Source organism: Panthera uncia, chromosome A2, assembly GCF_023721935.1.
Source record: "Panthera uncia isolate 11264 chromosome A2, Puncia_PCG_1.0, whole genome shotgun sequence".
NCBI classification, from domain to species: domain Eukaryota; kingdom Metazoa; phylum Chordata; class Mammalia; order Carnivora; family Felidae; genus Panthera; species Panthera uncia.
Genome location: NC_064816.1, coordinates 2865398 through 2889812, shown reverse-complemented (window position 1 = coordinate 2889812; position 24415 = coordinate 2865398). Strand labels below are relative to the sequence as shown.

Here is a 24415-nt window from a genome sequence, read left to right as displayed (position 1 = left end):
TGACGCGCCGTGGCCGCTGCTCGAGACATTCCCTACTGTTTGCTCTTTCTTGGAGCGAATACCGAGGTCGGCGTTGAGCGCTTACGCTGTGTGTTGGGCTGCGGGGACCCACACGTGTTCCCGTGCCGCTCACCTGGGGACTGGGGTCGGTCAGCGCCCCCGGGCTGCACGTGTCCGCAGAGGAGCACCCTGGACGCCACCCCGTCCAAGTTTACCTGGAGTCCCCGGCAGACACTCAGAGACCAGGCTCCACACCCTCCTCCCCTGCGCGCGCGCGCACACACACACACACCAGCTCCCACACCCATCTCCCCTGCACATGCACGCACACCAGCTCCAAAGCCACCTGCCCTGCACACACCAGAGACACAGACACACATGCACGCACACCAGCTCCCGTACACACATCCCCTGCACACACATACACCAGCTCCCACACCCAAACACCTGGTAAGGGATCTGGGGATAATGCAACAGGGCAGTGTTGGGACAGTGGAAAGAAGGGCTCCCTGAGATGGTGTATGAGCTTCCTGTCGCTGCTGCGAGGTTATTATCACAAGCTCCCTGTCCTAAAACCACACACGTTTACTAGCCTGCAGTTTGGAGGTCAGAAGTCTAAAGTGGATGGGAGGAGGGCTCCAGGGCAGAATGTGTTTCCTTGACTTTTCCAGTTTCCAGGGGTTACCCACATTCCCCAGCTCATGGCCTGGCATCACTCTGGCCTCTGCTTCTGTTGTCACATCACCTTTTCTCTCTCCCTCTGGCCCTTGTCATTATCCTGGGGCCCCCTGGATCATCGAGGGTAACCCGCCTCGATGTTCATTAACTTAATAAAAGATCCTTAATCGTCAAATTAAGGATTCTCATGATTCTTAATCACACCTGCAAAATCCCTTTTGCCATGGTAGGTACTGTATTCACAGATTCTGGGCATTAGGAGTTGGGTATCTTTGGGGGGCCATGACTTTGCTGGCCATAGACGACGTGGTCCGGAAAGACTTCTCGGAGAAGGTGACCTCCGAGTGAAATTCACAAACAAGTCCGTGGATTTTCTCTGGTCTTCGGTCCGCAAGGCTTTGCCCCCTCCTAGAGAAGTCTTCCCAGATTCATGTCATTTTTGTGTCCATCCACAATGAGGCTCACCCCCAGGCAGCTTTTCAGGAGGTAGGTGGTCTGAACGCCTGAACTGAACGGATTCCACCCTCTATCCCAGGCAGAACCCCTGCCCCCAGCCCCAGGACTCCGCCATCCCCAGGCTCTGCCTCCGTTCCAGCCCTGACCCCATTCATAGGAGCTGGGAGTCGCTGTGTGTGTGTCCCACTCCATTCTCTCCTCTCTGGGTCTCATCTGGGTCTACTGAAGGAAGGGAGGAGGAATCCTCATTCCAGCAACAACAGTCTTTTTCTAGTTAAACAATAAAAGACATCACACGTTCACAGTTCATAAAGCCCTGTACTGGGGTCTAAGAAAGAAGTACATCCCCATTTCACAGATTGACAAACTGAGGCTCAGGGGGGGGGCGCAAAGTGATTTGTCCACAGTGGCCCAGCAACTCAGCAGCAGCGGATCCAGGCCAGTTGGGTCCCATCCGCGGCAGTGGGGAAGGGGGAGGGTTGGATGTCAAGGACCCAACCCCTCCTCTGGGGGTCCTAGAAAGCCCTGCTACTTGTCCAAGATCATGGAGGCAGTGGCAGGGAGACTCCAATCACTCACTTCCCCATAGTCGGTGAGGTCCTGAGCGGCCACCTGGATGCAGTACTTGGCCTGGGGCCTCAAAGCCCTGAGGGTGAAGGATGTGGCTTCAATGGGCCCCACCTGAGAGCAGAAGAGAGGGCCAGGTCAGTGGGAAGGACAAGGCTGGGAGGGGCCGCTGTGCACAGAACTGCAAGACCCAGACCCTCACCCAATCCAAAAGACACGTCCTCTGCGGCCCCCTCCACCGCGTTGGGGCTTCCCCATCCCTGGCCCCAGAGCCGCCCGGTTCAGGATTCCTTGGGGGACTGCACGGGCCCCCAGGCTGTCTCAGCAGCCAGACCCCAGCACCCCACTCCTCCTCCAGGCTCCCTCCTGGCCCCCTGGGTTAACCTTGTTTTTAAGTTTTCGGTATCTTCTGATTCGAGATCTTCAACGTCTTGCTGACCAGGGTCAGCCGAGTCTCAGAGTTCGCAAGCAGGCCAGGAGCCTGCCTCTCACGTACAAACCCACAAACCCGCCGATTGGACTCACACCCCTCTTCCTCTCTCTTTCAAGCCGACACTCCCCCTGCCTCAAAGCCTCTGGGGCTGGTGCAGCCCAGAGCCCTTCAGACTCGCCAACCCCGAGCTGTCTACCTCGTCCTGCCTTGCCTTTCCGTGGAAATCCCAACAGAGGCAAGCCGGGCTCCCGTTTCTGCCTCCTGACCGTCCTGATGTTGCCCCAGGGCCCCCCTCTGTCGGGAAATCTACTAAATCTTCTTGCCGAGGCACTGACCTCTCCACATCCTCACTTGGCCACCTCCGTAGACGACAACCCATGGGCACGAGGGAGGCACACACTCAGCAATTCTCTGGCCTGATATTCCCACCCTCCCTCCCAGAGCCGGCCCTTTCCTCCTGGCCCTTCCTTTCCTCCTGCCGGGTCCCCCTCATCCTCAAGGACGACCCATCCCAGCCCCCAGAGGCAACCTCCTAGCCCCAGACCTGACTGGCTCCCTCTCGGCTCTGCCCTGACCTGTCCTGATGGTCGCAGGATGTGGTGATTGACATTTCGCATTTAGATTCAAGGTTGCGCAACTTTGCGAATACACTCAAAGCCACTGGCTTCGTATAGTGTTGTGCACTTTAAAACGGCGAGTTTTATGGCATGCAAATTCTGTCTCAGTTTTAAGGATTGCAAAAATATTTAAAATAAAATTAATGAACGCTAAATAAAACTTAAAAGCAAGTTCCTTAGCTCAGTCTGGGTGGCTCAGTCGGTTAAGCATCTGACTCTGATTTCAGCTCAGGTCACGATCTCACCGGTTTGGGAGCTCGAGCCCTGTCCCCCGGTCGGGCTCCTGACTGACCGTGCGGAGCCTGCTTGGGATTCTCTCTCCTCTCTCTCTCTCTCTCTGCCCCTTCCCAACTCGCGCGTGCATAGCCTTCCTCTCCCTCTCAAAATAAATAAATAAACTTAAAAAAAAAAAAAAAGGCCAGATCCTTGGCTACCCACCCCCCCCTCCTTGCAGACACGTGTGGTTCGCGGTACAATTGTGGGTGCAGACGGAGAACATTTCCATCTTCCCAGAAAGGCCTACGGGACAGGACTGAAGAAGCCCTGATCTCCTGGTCCCCGCTTCCCAGGCTGTCTGGTACACAGCTGACCTTCTCAGTACCCTGCCCTTATTTGTTTTTTCACTTTGTAAGCATGCAAAACAACGGATTTGTTTTCAAGCAAGGTGAGAGTCACATGACATGAAATTCACCCATCCAAAGATACCATCCAGTGGCATTGAGTACCTTCCCGCTGTTGTGCAACCGTCAACTCTCCTTCCAGAACATCCCATCGCCCCAAAAGGAAGCCACGGGCTCATCAGCAACCTCCCCCACCCCGCCCCCCCGGCCCCCGGGCAGGCACGAGCCCCCCTCCCGTCCGTGGATGAGCCTGTTCTGGACGTTTCACACACGTGGGCCCACACCACGTGGCCTCTCGTGTCTGGTTCCCTCCCTGCACGGCGGGTGGGGGCGCCTCGCTCCTGCTCGCGACCCGGGGAGGTGCGCGTGCGCGGTGGACGCGTGCATCGCTGGGCGCGCGCGTGCGCGGTGGACGCCTGTGTGTTTCTGATTCATCCGTTGACGTTTGGGCAGTTTCCACGCTTCGGCTGCTGTGAACGGCGCTGCCGTGAACGTGTATGTGCGAAGATTTGTTCGCGTTCCCATCTGCCGCCCCTTTGGGTAGACAGCCAGGAGTCCAATCCCGGGGCTGCCCCCACGTGGCGCACTGGCTGCGTTTGAGGCCCCAGCGCCCGCCTGCTCCCGCGGTGCCCTCTACCCGGGGACCACCCTCCCCTCCTCCCCTCGTCCTCCTCACCTGGCGGAAGCGGGCAGATCTGTGATGCTTGTATCGGATCCAGTACTTGAGTGAGAAGGTCTCCGGGAAGGGCCAGGACCGGGGGGGTTCCCACTGCACCCACAGCCGCTGCCCAGGGATGGGGCTCAGGCGGACGCCTTCTGGAGGGTCCGGTTTGACTGATGGGCAAGCAGGATGCGGGGTCAGGAAGGGATGGAAGATTCCCTCCTTCACGCAACCAGATCCTTATCGACGGTCTACTGAGTGTCCAGCGGTGGCCTGGGCACTGGGGACACAACACAAACCCAACCCCTGCCCTCCTGGAGCTCAGTCAATCCCCTGGAGCGAAAGACCAGGAACAAGAAGCAAATCCGTAGGTCGTGAAGGGTAAGGAAGAAAGATCGAGAGTGCCCGCAGGAGGAGAATGGGTTGCAGTGCTTTTCTGAGCGTCATTCACACACCGCCAAGCTCACCTTCCTGAAGTGTCTCCAGTTCAGTGGTTTTTAGTACGTTCACAGACTTGTGCAACCATCACCACTTAACTGAGTGAGCCCCCCCCCCCCCGGTGCCCCTAGACTTTCTTAATAACCACCAGCAACATATGAGGGTTTGCAATCCAACAATGTGCTCGGAGAGTTGGCGGGGGTGGGAGGAGCTCACTGAGGAGATGAGTAGAGGCCTGAAGGAGGTGAGGGAGTGAACTCTCCCAGAGAGATCTGGGGGAAGAGGATTCCCGGCAGAGGGCACAGACAGTGCAAAGGTCCTGGGGCAGGACCTGCCTGGTGTGTTGGAGGGACAGAGGAGGCGCGTGTGGCTGCAGTAGAAGGAGTGAGGAGGAGAGAGGGAGGAGGGCAGGGAGCGGATGCGGCAGGTGCGCGGGGCCTTGGGGATCCAGGGGAGGAGGACTTGGGAGTCCTGGAGGGCTGTGGGCAGAGGAGGGCTGGACCCGACTCGGAGGCTCGTGTGCACCCTCTGGTGGCCACTGTGGGGAGGACGGACTGTGGGGGTGAGGGCTGGAGTCTGGGACCCGGGTGCAGGGCCAGACAGGGGCTCAGGATGGGGAAAAGTGGGTCTCTTCTCGAAGAAATACAAAGGTGGGGCTGACGGGACCCAGGATGGGTGACAGGAGGCGGGTGGTGAGAGGGGGGAGGGGCAGGAGCAAGCTGACGGCCTCCACACCCCCCATCGCTGCCCACACTCACTGATGTGTTCCGGAACAAAGGGCACGAAGCTGCTGCTGGTGCCCCGGGGCTGCACAGCCGTGACGTTGAGTATGTATGGCACCATGGAAAACATCTGGACGTCTGGGATGGTGCAGCTGGTGGCCTCTGGTGTCAGCTGGAGGCAGGGCCGGCTCTCCCCGTGGGCAGCCACGCCCAGCCTGGACACGCAGGGACAGTATGAGGGCCTCGGCCCTTCCTGCCGGCCCGCCTGTGCCCCGGACCCCGTGCGGACAGCACTCGAGGACCACGGGCTGGGATCCTGCTGTTGGCTGGGTGACCCTGAGGGAGCCGTTCGCCCCAACATCGCAGAGCCTGTGGTGACCCAGGGCCAGGGGTACCGCCCCACAGGGAGATGCTAGGGTTCGGATGCTACAGGCTTCTGGAATGTCAAAGTTCCAGCCTTAGAATTCCAACATCCCAAGGTCTATGGAATCACAGGTTTGGAAATAAGAAGATCCTGATTCTGCTGAGTTCTGAGGCCCTGAGACTTCAGACTCTAGAGACATTCCAGAACATTCCAGAGCCTTCCAGAATATTCCACAGGCTCCGACCACGCTGTTGGATGCAGCGGTCACCGGCCATGAGTGGCTCTCCACCATCTGAAAGATGGCTGGTGCAACCGAGGGTGTGTTTCTAATTTATTTCATCTACCCTCAACGTCAAGTTCCCAGTTGGGTGAATCGATTTTCCCAGCCACAAATTTTATAAAACATAACCAGAGACCGAGAATTTCCAGTGAATGTTTAGCACGTGAGTTGAAACGTGCTATAAGTGTAAAATGCATGTGGAATTTCAAAGAAGACTAAGCATAAAAAGGTTGTGAAATATCTCATTAATTTTTAAAATATTGACTACACGTTCAAATAATTATTCTTGAATCCTCTTAAGTAATATCAACTTCTATCATAAACGTAAATACATGGATCGTACATAAGCATGTTAAATTACATCCCATCGTATTAAACGAGAAGTCCTCGGGATATTTAGACGTTACCGAAGTAAAATACCAAAGTCAACTTCACAATTTCCCTTTCCTTTTTAAACGTGGCTTCTCGAAGATTTTAAACAAGGCACGTGACTCACAATCTGTATTTTAGGAAGTGTATTTCCCCTAGCTGGTGCTGCTCCAGAGTCCCGAGGGTTTCAGGTCTCCCTAAGCCTCCAGCTGTCCTGGTCTCAGGGCCAGCAGGAAACCCCCCCCCCACCCCGGAGGCCCCCCTAGCACTCTGACCTGTACGTGGCAATGAAGGAAGTGGGCCTGGTGGGGAGCGGAGAGGCCGGCAGGGTCCAGATGCAGTCCACGGCGATTGGGTACCTAGAGGCCCGGCACCGCACCCTGGGCTGGGTGGGGGCTGCTGGGGCCCCGGAGGGAGAGGGAGCAGGGTGAGCTTTCAAAGTCACCCTGGGGATGGTCCGAGCCCTACTGTGTGCCTGGCGCCAGCCTCCCCGCCAGGCACACAGTAGGTGCCTAATAAAGGTTTGTGAAATGAATGAATGAGTGCGTGAGTGAAAGGCACCTGCCTCATCTCCCACCTTCTCTAGCACCTGGGAAGGAAGTATTAGCCCATTTTCCAGATGGGGAGACTGAGGTTTATTTTTTATTTTTTTTTAATTTTTTAATGTTTTATTTATTTTTGAGAGACAGGGCGCAAGTGGGGGAGGGGCAGAGAGAAGGAGGGAGACACAGAATCCCAAGCAGGCTCCGGGCTCCGAGCTGTCAGCACAGAGCCTGACGCGGGGCTCGAACCCACGAACTGTGAGATCATGACCTGAGCCGAAGTCGGACGCTCAACCGACTGAGCCGCCCAGGCGCCCCAGACTGAGGTTTAAGGAGCCTCAAAGGGGACCTGGGTGGCCCCTCTCGTAACAACTTTGTTTCGAAGCAAGTGAAATGGATGCTATAATTAAAACGTCTCTCGTTCCCTCCCTCCCTCCCTCCGTCTCTCTCCCTCTATCCAAGCTGTGGCTGCCGCTTCCTGGTGCCACTTTGCGGTGGGACTCATCCTGTGTCTCAGTTTCCCCATCTGTGCAATGGGATGGTAACGCCCTCCCCCCTGCACCGGGTATCCAGTAGGTGTGTGAGCTCCCACCCCAGCTCAGAATGTTCCATGGCAGGCAACCTCCAGGCCCCAGGGAACGTCCCTCTGCCCTGGCCTCCCAGGCCCCCGGGGGTCCCACATACCTTCTCTCCCGATGCAGGGTGAGCAGCCCACACAGAGGGCGAGCACCAGAAGGAGTCTTGAGGCCATGACTCCGCGGGCTCTGCTGTCATGAGCTGGGGCAGGAGCACCTTGGGGAGGCAGGGGACTGGAGTCCCACCCGAGGGGGGAAGCACAGCCCCCGGGTCAAAGCCCCAGCTTCTCCTTCCCCAGATATGACTCCCCCACCCAGTTGGCGGGGCCAGTGGAGAGCTGAGCAGGGGCTGGGGCGGCGGTGGTGGCGGAGGAGGTCCCTTCACTATCGCGGCCACCAGCGGGGCTCTGGAGGCCCCGAGGGTGCGGGCAGGAGAGGAGGCCACGAAAGAGAGAAGTGGAGACCCCGTGGCCTTTCCCACAACAGCCCGGCTGCCAGTCCTTCCTTCCGCCTGCAGCGAGGACGGGGACGGGGAAACCCCCGGAGGGGGACAATGTCATGGAGAAGGATGAGAAAGGAACACTGTGGGGAGGGACACAGGGACACACACAGAGAGGAGAGAGCAAGACACAGAGATGGGAGACCGTGAGACAGGGGTGGAAACAGAGGAGACACAGACACAGAGACAGACAGAGACCTAGGGAAGGAGACAGGGTGAAGAGAGGCCCGACCGCAGTGGTGGGGACCCACCCTGGCCAGGGCTCCACACGCCAGGCCACAGAGAGACAGAAACGCAGGCCCCGGGGACGGAGCCCCACCTGCAGACCTTATCAGAGCCACAGGGATCCCAAGGGACAGGCTGAGCCCCTACAGACATGGTGCCTTCCCTGGACACCCAAGGAAACCCCCGGGACAAGCCACACTCCTGCCTCCCCTGCCTTAGCTAGAAAGATCCAAGAAACCCCAGGGGATTTCTGGGGACTTGCCAGGGGCAGGGAGGCTGGGGGTGGGATGCCCCCAGCAAGGCAAGATTCAGGGTGAGGAAAGTGACACAGGACGGGCAGACACGGATCCTGTCTTCACTTGACATCTGGGTGGTTTGTTCCTCATGAGCTTCGACACCACGAACACAGCATTCCTTCCGGGGACCATGTGGTTGGCGCGGGGGGGGTGAGCACCTCACCTCCTCATCCCTGCTCGTGGCCACCCTCCCCTCCCTGAGGGGGGCAGCGATCAGGCCACACACTTTCATCCTTGGCTCCAAGAGCTTTTATTTCTGGGGTCCGGGGTGCTGCCTGGCTACGGGACAGACAGGACAGATAGGACGCGGGAGAGGGGACCACAGATTCTCCGGTGGGGGGGGGGGGGCGGTCAGGGCCGGCCTTGACACTGGCCAGTGTGTGCAGGGGGGCCAGTGGGGCAGTGGACACAGCCAGGGGCGGTCGGGAAGGCCCAGGCTGGTCTGCGAGTTTGGGAGGCCAGTGCGGGAGCCCGGACACCCCTGCGCGGGGCCTGGCGGGCGGAAGGCCAGTGTTCTGACGCTCAGCGGCCCTGAGCCTGAAGCCTCTGCATCTGTAGGATCTGGCTCAGAATCTGCTGCACATCTTCGTCCATCTGACCCTGGGGGTGGGGGGCGGGGTGGGGAGGGGGCGGAGAGAGAGCCTGGGCACTCCCCGTCTTCCCATTCCCTCCCTCCCCACCCCTGGAGGCCCGGAAGCTCTCCCCCCACCAGCCTCCCCCTGGAGGCGGGACTCACCTGAATGGCATACAGGAGGTGGCTCCTATACAAGGCCACCACTGCGCTGTGGTCCCTGGCAGCCTGCTGTGGGTATGGGGGAGGGGGGCTCAGAAAGCGGGACCCACCCTCCCCAAGAACACGCCCCACCGCGCCCTGGAGACCCAGAGCCCCCGCACCAGGGTGACAGCTGCTAAAATGCTGAATAATTTTCCTCCCATGGCCGCCGGCCCGTCCCTCTCCGGGGATCCCTGCCCTGTGCCCTCACCTCCAGCTGCTCCTGCAGAGCCTTAACCTGGCCCCGGAGGGCCTCCACCTCCGAGAGGCCTGGGGCGGCCGGCTGGTCCTTCAGTGCCTCCTTGAGACTGAAGACTTCCTTGGACAGCTCTGTAATCTGGGGGGGGGTGGGGTGGGGGTGGGGCATGAGGGGGCATCAAGGCACCCTGAGCCTGGGCGGGCATAGGGGGTGGGGGCTTTGGACCTCTCCAGGGAGGCCAAAAGCAGCCTGGCCTGGGGGGGGGGGGGCGCTGGGCCAGGCAGCCCTGGGTTTGGGTCCCCTCCCTATCCCCTTCTTGCAGGAGATCTCGGGAAGATGACTCAACCCCTCCGAGCCTCAGTTTCCTGCTCTGTAATGTAAGGGGAAACACAATTCTCACCTTGGAGGGTCACTGTGATTCTGAACAGAGGTTAAGTCTAAACTCTGCCTGGCAGACAATAGGTGCTCAATAAATGCAGAGCTGTACTATTCTACTGTGGATCAGAGGTTCTCAACCAGGGGGCCATTCTGCCCCCAGGGGACTCCAGGAGATGTCTGGGGACATCTGTGGTTGTCACACCAGGGGTGCTTCTGGCATGGAGGGGGTGGAAGCCAGGGATGCTGCTCAGCCCCCACGGCACCCAGGACGGCTCCCCGGTGACCCGTCCCGAGTGTCACCAGTGCGGAGAGGGACAGACCCTGCAACAAATCCACCATAATCTCTACCACAATTTTATTTTCATTTTGCAAGAGGCGGTATTGGGCTCAGAGAGGTCGACTGACTTGTTCAAGGTCACACAGTGAGCTAGGGCTGGGTGACCCGGTGCCAATGCACCTGGGGCTCTGGGAGTCACATCCGCTGCCCAGTGACACAATGTGAGACTTTGAGCCGCTCACTTTGCCTCTCAGACCTTCGGCCTGCTCATCTAGAAAACAGGAATAAGGATGCCTTCTGGCTTTCGGGATTAGAAGGGAAGGAAAAGCGATAGGGTGTGAAAACCGCTCCACCCAATAGCCACAGGCTGCTGTTAGCCATCATTGTTCTGGTCCCGGGACCAGAACATCTGGTCCCAAGACCAGAACTTGGGAACCTGGGTTCAAACGCTGCCCGAACCACTGCATGGCTGTGTGACCTCGGGCAAGTGGCATCACCTCTCTGTGCCTCATTTCCGCAAATGGGGACAATAAAAGCACCAATCTTATGGGAAGCTGATATGAGGATTAAATGCGTAGTCCATGTCAAAGGCATGGCAGGGGCCCAGCATGCAGTAAGTGCTCAATAAACGTTACTGTAGTTATAATTCATAGTTACAACAGTAGCCCGTGTGTCTGAGTTGTGCCCTCCCTTCTCTGTGCCTCCGTCTCCCATCTGGAAAATGGGACGACCTCCCAAGACTCTTTCATCTGGGACATTCTTGGATTTCCCCCAACCTCTGTTGAGTGGGAACCCCTCAAGTGAGCACAGGAGAAGGGGACGCACCTTCTTGTCCTTTTCCTTGGCCATATCCAGGGCCTCCTGGGCACGGCTCTGGGCCTGGCGTGCCCGCTCGGCCTCGGTGCGGAGCCCCCGCAGCTGCTGCTCTGCCGTGGCCAGCTGGGCCTCGGCCGCGTGACGTTCACTCTTCATGAATAACGCCTCCCTCTGGACCTGCAGCCCAAGCCCATGTGTGACCGCAAGGACATGTGGATCCCAGATGCCTGGAACCCAGAGTCTTCTGATGCTTCTATTCTGGCCTGAGGACAGTCAAGCCCGTTTTGACCTTGAGGACTTTGACTCAGGGCAGTTTGGGGTTCTTCCTGGGCACCATGAACTTTCTGACTCTGCCAGAGACTTCTGACCTGCTAGCTGTGTGGCCTTAGACAACTGACTTAACTTCTTTGTGTCTCAGTTTCCTCATATGTAAAATACGGGTAATAACAGCCCCCACTTCACAGAGTGATAACGGGGATAAAATGAACAAATACAGGAGATCTGCTTAGAATAGCACCTGGCACACAGGAAGTGCTATATTTGAGTTGTTGCGCTGTCGTCATTACTGATGCTCCTTTCTCGTTCCGTGTCGTGAAGGTTTATAGATTTCTTACAACAGGAAAGAAAACCAGAAGGCTTTGGAGGAAAAGCAAACCAACATCCAAACGATGACTGCATTTTCACAAAAATACCAAGATCGGAGCAATGTCAGCTTCACAAAAACTGGTCGTGGGCTGGAGGCTGGGAGAACTTTGGCCTTTATAGAAATATTGGCTCCGGGGGAACAAGGATAATAGGTAGAGGTTCTACTCAGTACAGACTGGCTACACTTTAACAATTAAGAGAGAAAAATCAGAGGTGTCTGGGTGGCTCAGTCGGTTAAGTGACCAACTTCGGCTCAGGTCACGGTCTCACGGTCCGTGAGTTCGAGCCCCGCGTCAGGCTCTGGGCTGATGGCTCAGAGCCTGGAGCCTGCTTCCGATTCTGTGTCTCCCTCTCTCTCTGCCCCTCCCCCGTTCATGCTCTGTCTCTCTCTGTCCCAAAAATAAATAAACGTTAAAAAAAAAATTAAAAAAAAAAAAAAAGAAAGAAAAGCAACGATAACTCAGCACCAAAATCTACTGGGCTCAAAATATTAGATGAAAAAAATCTTTGGGCAGGGGCGCCTGGGTGGCTCAATCAGTTAAGCTTCTGATTCTTGATCCTGGCTCGTCATGATCTCGTGGTTTGTGAGTTTGAACCCCACCTTGGGCTTTGTGCTGACAGCTTGGGATTCCTGCTTTCCCTCTCTCTGCCCCTCTCCCAGTCACTCTCTCTTTGCCTCTCGCAAAATAAATAAATGAAGTGAAAAAAAGCCTCTGGGTGTAACATCCTCCTACTTTCGGGCTTAAGCATTGAGAACGATCATAAAACGACAAGCTCTAAACAGCCCGCCGGGAACCACAGGATGTTTTGAACCAGCGGGGAAGATGGATGTCAGGTAAAACCGTCAGTGGTTACAAAACAACGAGTGGGCCCCAATCCCTGCCTCACACCATACACACCGTTCAAAGATGCAGGGTAAATGTGACTGGAATTAAAGCAACAACGTTTCTGAGAGACACTGTGACCTTGGGTGCACGGAGGTTTCATACACAAACCACAGAGAGCCCTAACCTTTCGAAAAATGATGGGGCTGGCGGCTCAGCCGGTTAAGCGCCCGACTTTGGCTCAGGTCATGATCTCCTAGTTTGTGGGACCGAGTCCTGCACTGAGCTGTTTGCTGTCGGCACAGAGCCTGCTTCAGATCCTGTGTCCCCCTCTCTCTCTGCCCCTCCCCTGCTTGTACTCTGTCTCTCTCTCAAACGTAAGTAAACTTTTTTTTTTTTTTAATTTTAAAAAGAAAAGGAAATCAAAAAAAGAAAAGAAAAATGATGGGCTCAAAACGGCCCAAAGGTTTTTAAAAAGACACACAAACGGAACCACCCAAGAGATCCGAAGGGCTGCAGGGTCGGCCATCCACCTGGAAACACCGCCGAGGGTCAAGGGTCTATAGGATCGAAAGCAATGGGGTGGCCACGCCCCGCGGCCGCAGGTCAGACTGCCAAGGCCAGGGGGGTGGGGGTGCGGCGGCCGCGCTCACCTGGAACACCTCCGCGCTGGTTTTCTCGTGCCGTCGCGCCAGCTCCTCCAGCTGCCCCTCCAGCCGGGCCACGTCGGCCTGCAAGGCGCCCACCACGCGCTCGTGCTCCAGGCGGGCCACGCTCCCCGCGCGCTCCCGCTCCAGCTCGGCGCGCAGCCGGGCGGCCTCCTTGCCCGTGGCCACCACCTCCTGCTCCAGGCCGGCCGCCCGGCCCCGCAGCTCCAGGGCCTCCTCCTGCAGCCGGTGGTGCTCGGAGGCCGGCACGGCCGACTGACGCAGGGCCGCGGAGGCCTCCCGCAGCTCCGCCAGGCCCCGCCGGGCCTCCTCGCAGGCCGCCGCCAGCTCGGCCGCCCGGGCCTCGGCCGCATCCCGCGCGCGGCCCAGCTCGGCGGCCACCGCCCGCTGCTGTTCCCCGGCGGCCGCGGCGGTGGCCAGCTGCCCGCGGAGCACCTGCAGCTCCCGGCTCTGCTCCAGCCGCACCTCCTCCCGCCGGGCCAGCTCTGCCCGCAGGCCCCGGGCCTCCTCCTCGGCCAGCAGGCGGCCGGCGCGGGCCTCGTCCAGCCGGGCCGAGGTCGCCTCCAGCTCCCGGAGCCGGGAGTCCCGGACTCGGAGGTCCTCGCGGGCCTGCTCCAGGGCGGCTCGCAGCTGCACCGCGTCGCCGCCGCCGCCGCCGCCCCCCGAGGCTCCGCCCCCCTCCGCCTCGCGCATCCGCTCCCGGAGCCGTCCAGCCTCGGCCTCCGCCGCCTGGCGCTTGCCGTGGGCCGCCTCCAGCTCGGCGGCCGCCTCCCGCTCCCGTTGCCGGAGGGCCTCCTCCAAGCCACGGATCCTGGTCTCCAGCTCCGCTTGCAGCTGTTCTGAGGCCTCCGCAGCACCAGGGTGCAGGACGGCGCCCAGGGGGCCCCTCGGGGCTGTGGCCTCCACGGGGGTGGTCTCTGTGCCCGGAAGCTCCGCCTCCACCTCACCCACTCCGTCGGCCTTCATCTCTGCTTCCTCGGCTTTTGGCTTTGTGGCCTCGGCTTCTGGGTTTCCTCCCTCTTCTGGAGCCTCTGTTTCTGCAGCCTCGCCCCCCGTGGGTTTTGTTTCCGTGGCCTCGGCGTCCGTGGGTTTTGTTTCCGTGGCCTCGGCGCCCGTGGGTTTTGTTTCCGTGGCCTCGGCGCCCGTGGGGTTTGTTTCCGTGGCCTCGGCGCCCGTGGGTTTTGTTTCCGTGGCCTCGGCGCCCGTGGGGTTTGTTTCCGTGGCCTCGGCGCCCGTGGGGTTTGTTTCCGTGGCCTCGGCCCCCGTGGATGCCGCTTCCACGGTTTCATCTCCTGCAGCCCCGTCGTCTGTGGCCTCACCTCCGTTAACTTTGGTTCCCGGAGCCGTGGTGCCATTAAGCTCCATTTCCATTGGCCCGTCGTCCCTGGTGGTCTTGACTCCCGTGCTCTTGCCCTCCCCAGGGGCCGCCTCCCCTTCTCCAGGGCCGCGCTGTGCTTCCTGTCGCTCCAGTGCCCGCAGGGCGTCGGCGTGCCGCCTGCGGAGCTGGTCAAACTCAGCCCGGAGAGAGTCACAGAGGGCCAGGGGGATGACCTCGGCTGACCCGTTTACTTCCCTCTCATCCTTCTCAAAGCTCTCCAGGATCTGGGAGGTGGTAGCAGGGAGCCGGTGGGAGCTCGGGGCCACGGGGGCACAAGCGGCCTTGCCGCCACCTTCCCTGCCCTCAGACTCACCACGTGCCCACGCTGACCCCCGCCTCCCCCCGGGGACGGTCCCTGGGGTCCTCAGATCTGTCCCCACCCCACCCGCCGGTGCCGCAGTTTCCCCACCTGGACCTTCTCCATCAGCTCCTGGTTTTCTCTGGTGAGTGCGGCCACTTGCTCCCGCAGCGACGCCAAGAGCTCCTGGGCCGAGGGGCTTAGCCGTTTGGAGAGCAGAGCCTCGGCCCCTGGTGGGCGCACAGAGTCAGCCCCAAGGGTCCTGGGCCACGGGGACGGGAGCTGGGGGTCTGGAGCAGTGGAGGAGGGCCGACCTCCCTCCCAGCTTCACACTCTCTCCGTGCCTGTGGGTCAAGGCCCCGTTTCCCGGGGACCCCAGGGACAAGGGGGGCAGGGAGGGAGGACGGGCTGGGGCTCACCTGGAAAGTCAGACAGTTCACCCTCCTCATCCTGCAGGGTGGCCACGTCATAGCTCGTGTTCTCCCGCTCATTCTGGGGGGAGGGACGGGGTCCAGCTCGGGTCCTGTCCCCCTCCCCTCCCCAAATTCAGAGTGGACAGGGGTGTGCGCATCCCCCACACTGCCCCCCGGGGCATCAGACGGGATCTGTTTGGCCCACGGAGTTTACTCAGTGCCTACTGTGTGCCGTGGGGCTACGCTGGGCCCCCGGGGAGGAGCGGCGATCAGCCCAAACACGCGACCACAGCCCACTGACTGGAGTCGTTATGTGCGGCCTGGGTGTGCGGGCTGTGTCCTCACAGGGTCTGCGAGTCCACGCTGGGGTCACGTGTCTGCGCGAGTCCCGGATCAGGTGGCTCAGGGTTTGTGGGTTTGTGGTGAGCACGTGCGTGTGGCGTGGCCCCCCCCCCCCCCCCCCCCCTCCCGTGTGAGCTCCTGGGATACGTGTGATTTTGTGCTTGTGTTTTAGTCTGGCGTGTCTGTGAGTGTTTCAACGTGTGTGTGTCCGTGAGCGCGGGCATGCTTGTGTATGTACCTATGTTTGCGAACGGACGTATTTTGCAGAATACACGTGCGTGTACACGGATCTGTGGCCCCGTCGTCCGCGTGTGATCGGATGAGAAGCGCCTGTTGGGCACACGTTGAGTGTATCCAGGGTGCGTGTGTGATTATGCATTCACAGACTTTTGCTGTGGTTGCCAGCTTTACGGGCAGGGCCACGCGCGGATGACCGTGGTCGTTCATCTCTGTGCCTACAGGCTATGCGTTTTGAGACGTGTCCGTTTTGTGTCCGGACCGTGTGTCTGTGGGCGTGTTGCCTGTGATGGCACGTTTGCGCGGCGTTTGATTGTTGGGAGTGTGGCTGTGCGCGTGAGAGACCGTATATGTATTGGTGTGGTTGTCCTGTAGCCGCAGCAGGAGAGGCCCCGCCCACCTCCGGCAGGGGAGAGGCCCCGCCCACCTCCAGCAGGGACAGCCTGCTCTGCAAACTCTCGACCTCGCGTCCCAGGCTCTCCTTCTCTTCCTGCTTCTCCGCCAGCAGCTGCTGCAGCTCTTGTACCTGGAAGGAGGGCAGTGGGGGGCTCGGCCAGCCTCCAGGAGGAGACGCTGGGGGGCGGCTGGCAGGGCTGGCTCTCCCCACGGCTCCCACCTACCTGTCTCTCCAGGCTGTGTAGGGAGCTGGCCTCTGTCTCTGGCAGCTGACGGGAAGAAGAGGGGACGGGGCTTGAATCCGGGTAGAAGGACCTCTCCTCCCCGCCTCTGCTTAGTAGCCCTCCATCCCGACCGCAGACGTCCGTTGTGTCACCTCCTGCGCACCCGGCACTGCTCTGCCCCCTGACTCATCACGAAGTATTTATTCAGTGTCAGACCCTGTTTGGGGCCGCTCATTCATTCACTGCCTCACTCAAATATTCGCTCATCCAATAAATATTCATCAAGCATCTTCTGTGAGCCCATCCCGGTCAACCATGGCTCTGCTCACAGGCTTATAGTCAAATGGGTGACCATGAATAAAATGTACGTCATGTCCAATAGCAGTAAGCACTTTGAATAGAAATAAAGGAAACTCAGGGCGCCTGGGGGGGCTTAGTCACTTGAGCGTCCGACTCTTGGTTTCGGCTCAGGTCATGATCTCGTGGTTTGTGGGATCGAGCCCCACATCGGGCTCTGTACTGACAGTGAGGAGCCTGCTTGGGATTCTCTCTCCCTCTCTCTCTCTCCCTTCCTCCCTCACTCACACATGCCCGCTCTCACTCTCTTTTTCAAAATAAATAAATAAACATTAAAAAAAAGAAAGAAAGAAAAAATGAAGGGAACTGGGTAGTGAATCCGGGGTGTCACAGTTTTATATAAGGTGGACAGGGAAGGCGTCTTTGGCAAGCGGTTTCTGAGCAAAGACCCAAAGGAAAAGAGGAAGGAAGCCACAGGAACATCTGGAGGAAGTGTGTTCCAAGCAGAGGGCTCAGCACGTGCAAAGGTCCTGGGGCAAGACCAGGCCAGGCGTGTTGGAGGAGCCAAAAGGAGCCCGTGTGGCTGGAGCAGAGTGAGGGAGGGGGGAGGGAGGGAGGAGGGAGCTAGGAGAGAGAGGGGGAGTCTTCCCCACAAAACTGCACTCCACCCCAGGCTGAGCCCCAGGCCTGTGTCTCTGGGGCCCCTCACCTCCTGTTTCCTCCGTTCCTGGTGCTGTTCCAGGCCCCGAATCTTCTGCAGCAGGCGGCCCCTCTCCTGGCGCAGCCGCACGATCTCCTCGTAGGCATCGCGATCATCCTGTTCCCCCCAACCCGGGGACCCGCCATCTTCACATGAGGCCCAAGGGCTGTCCCCTCCCATATCTGAGCCAGACCTTGTCCCCCCCGCCCCCCGCCCGCCCCTGTTCCGCCCCCACAGCCGGGACACCTCTCACCGGCATGGGGATGCTGGCAGGGGGCTGAGGCGCTTTCCGCTTCTTGGGGGCCCCTCGCTTTTCGTGGCTGCACACAGAGTTCTGGGGGAAGGGGTGGAGGAAGCCCGTGGGGAACCTGCCAGCCTCTCACCCAAAGACACCGGGCCAGCAGGGCCCCGCTATCCGCCATCAACCTCAGCCCTTGCCCTCACTTCCCGTGTGAGCCCGAGCAAGACCCTGCCTCTCCCCGGTCCTCACTTATCCCAGCATAAAAGGGGCCACATCTCCGGAACGTTCCAGATCTTATGCTTTACTCCCAGCGTCTCGTTGTGCCTCGGTACTTGGTACCAGACCAAATTGTCTACGAGTTCCCTTTCCCCGTGGAGCTGAGATGATACACGGCTGGGAGAGAGAAAGAGGCCAGACTTGCCTCCTTGCCCCAGCCCCATGATTTGGCCCCGTCCCCCCCCCCAGTGTTCTCACCCACTTCTGAGAGTTATGCTGTAGATGCTGCTATCACTTGGTAACAGCATACCCTGAAGGAAGCATTCATCCCAAACAGATCTTCCTAGGTCACAACCCTGGGACAGAAGTCCACTTCTTCTCTCCCCATAAAGCTTGGGACCAGGGGGAAGGTAGCGTGTGCAGGGGGACGACTCATTCACTGCTTAGGGATCCATACCTGAGATGATGCCTCGCCTGAGTCATCCTCTAGGAGGGCAGGGAAGAGAGGGAAGCAGGGTCAGGCACTCCGTTTTAGGGACTCTCTTCCCAGCCCTAGGAAGGGCACTAGTGAGCCCAAGGGACTTATGGCAGGAGTGGGCTCCCAATTCCCCAAGAGTCAGGACTTTTAAAGCAGGACTCGACTACGTTTGCAGCTGCTGATAGAAGGGACCTTGAAACTCTCAAAAGGGGAGGACGGGGCACCTCCAGGATGGGGCAGGTACGGGGTGCCAATTCTTAGGAAAGGCAAATATCCGAGCATAAGGATGACCCAGGAAAGCAGAGTGGACCCCCCAGATTATTCTAAAAGCTCCGGGGACCCTTGAAACTGTTCTGAGCAGCATTGGCGGAGGCATGCTTCTACGATGCAGTAAAGAGGGATACCTTGAAACTGTCTCCAGCGGAGAAAGGGAAGGAGATTCGCTTTGGCCGGTGCCTGGGGGGGTGGGGGGGTGGGCAGGGGTGCATACCACTGGGTGGTGAGGGGCGCTGAGCTGCCTCCTGCAGGAGGTGCAGGATGAGTTTGTCTCCCGCCAGGGCGCCGTAGTGGGCAGCATCCTGGCCCAGGGCGTCGGTGATGCCCGGCTGGGCCCCGCCCTGAAGCAGCACCTCCACTGTTTCGGGGCTGGCCCCCTCACAGGCCAGCATCAGGGCTGTCCTGCCAGGAGAGGGGGCTGCTGAGGAAGCGAGGGCATTCTCAAACCCCCAGGCCCTCCTCCATACCCAGGCTGCGTGGGGGAGGGGAAGAGGCAACTAGATCCCCCACCCACAGAGGCTAAGAGACTTGCCCAAGGTCACACGGCATACAACGGGCCAACTGGGATGGGAGATACTCACCTGCCCTGCAGATCCTGGTCATTTGCGGCAGCCCCCTGCTGCAGGAGGAGGCGGCACAGATCTGTGTGACACATCTGAGCGGCTATGATAAGGGGCGTTGTACCTGACTGGTGGGAATCAGGGGAAGGACGAGACAAAATGTGAGAGGCCGACCTTGGGAGGTAGGGAAGCCCATACGACTGTCCCTGAACTTCACTCCAGACCCTTTTGACGCTTTTTAATGGGCGCCTGGGATGCCGCCACTTGGTGACAGCGTACCTCAAGTACAGTTCCCAAAAAGTTCCCGGAGGCTCACCCGATCTCGGGGACTCAGATGTGCCTTGAAAGAGCAAAGGATTTCTGAGCAGGAAATGCAACCGCCAGCCGCTGGAAAAAGAGGGAGGGTAGGTAAGGCAAGGTTTAGACATTTTTTGGTGGGGGGGGCGGGCCTTCCGCCTGGTGTGATTCTTATCCCTTATTTTGTGACAGAAGTTCCTACCTTCCCTGGGAGGGCAATAGCAAAGGTACGCCTCCCTATTTTACAGATGAGGAAACTGAGGCCCACCCAGGTGCACGGTCAGCCAGTAGGGTAAGAGACAGAGCTAGGATCAGGTCTGCTAATTCCCTGCCCCGAGTTCCTGCCACATCCCATCATGGCTCTCTTTTAAGGTGGAAGTTTGGGCTAATTTTTATGCATTTCCTCTCTTCGCTTTAGCCTGCAGTACGTGCCTACCATGGGCCAAGCCTCATACAGAGACTGGTAATGTTCACTGGAGGGATCAGACGTCAGCTGAGCCTGGGCAGGCTTCATGGGGTTTGACCTGAGTTCTGAGTCTCGAAGGTGAAAAGGAAGAGGGTAGAGGTTTCTTAGGAGCCGTGAAGCGAGAAACAGCCTTGTAAGGTCAAGGAAGGGGGGGGACTGTGGGTCCAGAGCCGCAAAGGAGGAAGGGTTTCATGGCATCACTAGAAATGTCAACAAGAGGGGCACCTGGGGGGCTCAGTCGGTCAAGGCTCGGGTCATGATCTCACAGTTCGTGAGTTCGAGCCCCGCGTGGGGCTCTGTGCTGACAGCTGAGAGCCTGCTTGGGATTCCCTCTCTCCCTCTCTCTCTCTGTCAAAAAGAAAGAAAGAAAGAAAGAAAGAAAAAGAAAGAAAGAAAGAAAGAAAGAAATGTCAAGAAGGCCTATCTGATTATCTGCTGTGTGCTCGAGGGGGGACGGCATTTGGTTTTCTGCTGCAATCCCAGTGCTTAGAACAGAGCCTGACACATCGCAGGAACTTAAATATTTATTGAATGAAATAACCGGCTGAGCTTCCACAGTGTGACCACTAGGTGGCAGCACACGCCAACTGCCCGGAAGTTTCAACCCACGATTAAAACCCCCAAAGCAAATCCCAGCTTATTCTGTGTTTCCAAAAGGTCAGGCATTTCTTGAGTCATGAGCGAAAGTCATTCCCTGATCTCATGGGCATGGTGGACAGATGCCGGGTCGGGTTCTGGTTCAAGCGGGCGGGTCCCTTGGCCTCCCTCAGGAAGGAGTTTGGATTCAAGGACTATGAAGGATGCTTGGATCTTTGCCCTTCCTGAGACTCCCTAGGAAAGTACATTCTGGTCACTGTCCTTACCACCACCATCGTTCTCGCCCAGGCCTGGTGCTTGGGGGTCAGACGGCCTGAGTCTTCCCCGCTTTCTCGTGGCTGAGCCTCAACCACCTTGCCTGTCCGATGGGGTGACTGGGGCTCAAAGTGTTCCTGAGGATTAATGCTAAGCCCGGGACTCGCGCACAGCAGGGACTCGGTGAGGAAAAAGGAGGAAGGAAGCAGAACGCTCACGGCCAGTCCCCCAGGACCCGGAGTAGAATCATCCCCAGCCCAGCACCCTCTGGGTCACCTGCATGATGGAGGGCCGTCCATCCACTGCTGTCCACGATATCCACCACGCAGGACGCCTGGGGAGGGAGGGGTGTGGGTCGTTGGAGGCTCTCCAGGAACTGGGACCTGCCCCTTCTTGGGCTCTGCTGTATTTCAGGCTCCCGACCTATCTCTTCCCTCCCCGTGCCCACTCCGCGGACCCCACCTCTTCATGGACTCCCAAGTGACTCTCTTCGCTTTTTCATGCAAACTGGTGACAGAGGGACTCATTGGGAGTTCAGGAGCAGCTGGGGGCTTGGGGGCTTGACGAGAGCTCCGAGAGTGGCTGTAGCCACCACCTAGGGTTTGAGGAGAAGCTGGGGCTCAGGAGATACCTGGTGTTGGGAGCATATCTCGGGTGTGTGAAGTATCTGGACACTCAGGGAGTATCTGGTTGTCCAGGGAGTAGCTGGGGCTCAGGAGCAAAGGAGGCTAAGACACACCCAGGGTTCAGGGAGTAGCTGGTGGGGGGGGGGCGCGGTTCAGGGAACTGCTAGAAGTCAGGGGTAGCCAGGGGAAGGGAGTATCTCCGTTAGGGGAGTATCTGACACGGGGGGTAAATGACCTGTAACAGCTGCTCCAAGCACTGTGGGTGCCCATACTTGGCCGCCAGGTGGAGGGCATTGTAACCTGAAAGGCAGGGGGGGTTCGCTAGGGTTCCACATACTCAAGGAGCTTCTGGCTGCTCCCCAAATCTGTGTCAACTATCTGCGAGGAGTTTCTGTGTCCCGTGGACGCCCCAAACCCCAGGTACTTCTCCAAACCGTGCTACTCCCCGCAGGTGGACACTCTCCAGGCGCCAGCTAGTCTGTGTCCCAGACATTCTCATCATCTCGACTATACTCCACAGCCCCCCGCTTCTCAGGCCCTATTGCCCCAGCCACGGTCCACGTCCCCAGCCACCCTCCGTGCCGGACAACATGCAGCTCCAGCCCTGTCCCTCGGAATCCTGCTGTTGTGTATGCTCCCGCTAATCCACAAACCCTTGCTATCCCACGGGCGGCCTGTGCCTCCTACGATGTCCCGAAGTTTCAGCCAGGGCCATGCTCCCCCCCCCTAGTTACTTCCAGAGCCCCAGCCACTCCCTTTGGCCACGCCTTCTGTATCAGACATTCCCTCAGAGCCCTCGCTAAGTCATACACCCAGACTCTCCTTTGGTTCCAGCTCCTCCCAGCTACCCCTAAACCCCAGCTACTCCCCATACGTCAGATACTACCTCCCCCTTCCCCCCAAATTCTACTTGTTATTCTCCCGTCCCCAGGTACTTCGCAAGCTCAGGGAATCCTCTGTTCCAGCGAAATCCTCTGCCTTAACCACTATCTGGGTCCTGGCCACTTCCCGCCCACGGGCTGTCGACTCACCTTGATTGGTGCCAGCTACATACAGTCTTTTTTCTTGTTCACTGCAGCCTGACAAGTCCCTGTGCCTCCCGGGGTGGGGGGCACTGAACGGAACCCCCGCTTTTTCAGCAGGTCGCTGAAGCCAGGGAGCGGGACCTGAGTGGACCTGCGGGCTGAGCCCCCCGTCTGAGCTCCTCATCCCTCCCCCGGGGCCCAGCAGGCAGTACCTGCCCCATCGGTGCTCATGACGTTGGAGCCCTGTGCCAGCATCACCTCTAGGCAGCTGGCTGCTCCCCGCATGGCAGCCAGGTGGAATCTGGAGGTCGGAGGCCAGGGATCAGCTGCAGGATGGCCGCCCCGCATCCCTCCACCCCCAGGGTGCGGGCACTCACGCGGACTTGCCCTCGGGGTCCAGCTTCGTGGGCACCAGCCCCTTGCGGGTGATGAGGGCGGCCACCCGTGCAGCATCGTCGTTCTCCACCGCCTGTAGCAGTCGCTCGTCGCTTTTGCCCCACTCCTGGCTCTACAGGGCACACCCAGAGGAGAGTGGGGCCGGGCGATCGTGGCCCCCTCCCTGCTCCCCCCTGGCCGGGGCTCCAGGCTTCACTGCCTGCCCTTGGGCACTTGCCTGGCGCCTGCCTCTGGCGGCCGGCTTCGGGATGGGGCAGGGGCCACAGGGCGGGCAGGAGCCAAGGTCAGCGGGGCTGAGCCGCAGCTGCAGGGGGAGGTAGTCCTGGGCGGGGGTCTGAGACAGCGTCCCCCAAGCCTACATCCCCCAGCGTCCGCTCCCAGGTCCATACAACAGCCACTACCATCAATGTCCCATTAAATCCCCCCCCGGCATCTTTCCAGAAATTGTCCCCAGCCAGCACTTTAGTGAAAGCCACCTTTCCAAACATCACCCCCACCTCCAAAATCTTCCCATGGGAACCCCTAAAAGGGTCCCTTTAAATGTCTTCCAGAAACATCTGTCATCTATCCTTCTTAAACTGTCCCTGAAATGCCACAATTGTCCCCTAAATGTCCCAAGATCCGTGCTCTAAACAACCGTAGCGTGAAACACATTCCAAAACGTCTTCCCCTAATTTCCGAAGTTTCTCCAAAATCATCCCCCCAAATGACCCCAACATCTGGCCTAAAAATGTCCTTCCAAAAATATCCCTTGAATGTTCTCTGAAATTATACTCCAAATGTCACTATATTTTCCCGAAAATGGTTCCTTAAAACATAGTCCAAATTATCCCCTCAAATGAACTCACCCAAAACGGGTCCCCGAAACTGTCCCTCCAAATGCCCTCTACATTTTCCAGTGTCCCCTTCTGTTCTCAAAGCTGCCTCCCAAACATCCCCATGTCTCCCCAAATATCCATCCCTCGACCTCTGCCCCCCTCCTCCCGCACCCCCCTCACTGCCGGTCCTTCCCGGGTCTGGGGGCGGGGGTCCGGTCCTGGCCCAGCCAGGGGCGGGGAGGGGCGGGCAGGGAGGGGAGAGTGAGGGCCCGAGCCCCGCCCGCTCCCGCGCCCCCTCCCCTGGCCCTACCGCGCAGGAGGCGGCGGCGCACACGCACAGCTGCTTCATGGCGGCCAGGGCGCCAGGTGCCCGGCTCGGTGCTCCGGGAGGCCACCGGGCCGGAGCGGGGGGTTGGGAGGGGGGCCCGGAGGGAGGGGCAGGAACGCCCGCGGGAGGGGCTGGAGGGGGCCGGAGAGAGGGACAGGGGGTCGCAGGGAAGGGCTGGAGGGGGCCGGGGCGGGGCAGGGGGCGTCGTGGGGGTCGGGCGGAGGGAGGGGCCAGAGGAGACTGGGGGGGAGGGGCTGGAGGGGGCGGAGGGGGGGGGCCGGAGGGGGTCTGGGCGGGGCTTGGAGGGGTGAGGGTCCGGAGTGCCCGCGCGCCCCGCCCCCTCCCGGAGACCCCCCCGCCCCCAACGGTAGGGATCGTGCTGGGGAGAGGCTGGAGGAACCGGGAGGGAAGGGCTGGAAGGACCCGGAGGGAGGGGTAGAGGCCTCCGGAGGGAGGGGCTGAAGGGGCCCGGGGGTGGGGCTGGAAGGACCCGGAGGGCGGGGCTGGAGGGGGTCTGGGGGCGGGGCTGGAAGGACCCGGAGGGAGGGGCTGAAGGGGCCCGGGGGTGGGGCTGGAAGGGCACGGAGGGCGGGGCTGAAGGGGCCCGGGGGTGGGGCTGGAAGGACCCGG

At 59.4% G+C, this 24415-nt stretch overlaps 2 protein-coding genes across 3 annotated transcripts; both read right to left on the bottom strand.

Annotated features, from left to right (window-relative positions):
• Positions 1-1449: 1449 nt before the first annotated feature.
• EBI3 (Epstein-Barr virus induced 3) lies at positions 1450-7757 on the bottom strand. Of its 2 annotated transcripts, none has more exons than XM_049639632.1 (5): positions 7432-7757; positions 6481-6604; positions 5229-5407; positions 4048-4205; positions 1450-1815 (listed from the first exon to the last, which is right to left on the bottom strand). In XM_049639632.1, the coding sequence occupies exons 1-5, from the start codon at positions 7496-7498 to the stop codon at positions 1663-1665; spliced, it is 681 nt and encodes a 226-aa protein (XP_049495589.1). In that variant the 5' UTR covers positions 7499-7757; the 3' UTR covers positions 1450-1662. The 2 variants fall into 2 exon arrangements, with proteins under 2 accessions (XP_049495589.1, XP_049495590.1); XM_049639633.1 differs by having other exon boundaries at positions 6481-6601.
• Positions 7758-8494: 737 nt separating this feature from the next.
• On the bottom strand, positions 8495-23806 carry ANKRD24 (ankyrin repeat domain 24). Its single transcript, XM_049643194.1, has 20 exons — positions 23768-23806; positions 22621-22751; positions 22456-22544; positions 21454-21518; positions 20869-20926; positions 19294-19364; positions 18999-19105; positions 18634-18819; positions 18121-18160; positions 17460-17540; positions 17216-17323; positions 16210-16254; positions 16017-16115; positions 15017-15089; positions 14709-14827; positions 12907-14523; positions 10794-10961; positions 9326-9451; positions 9079-9144; positions 8495-8942 (listed from the first exon to the last, which is right to left on the bottom strand). Exons 1-20 carry the CDS (start codon positions 23804-23806, stop codon positions 8865-8867), a joined length of 3366 nt encoding a protein of 1121 aa, XP_049499151.1. The 3' UTR covers positions 8495-8864.
• Between the last annotated feature and the right edge of the window lie 609 nt (positions 23807-24415).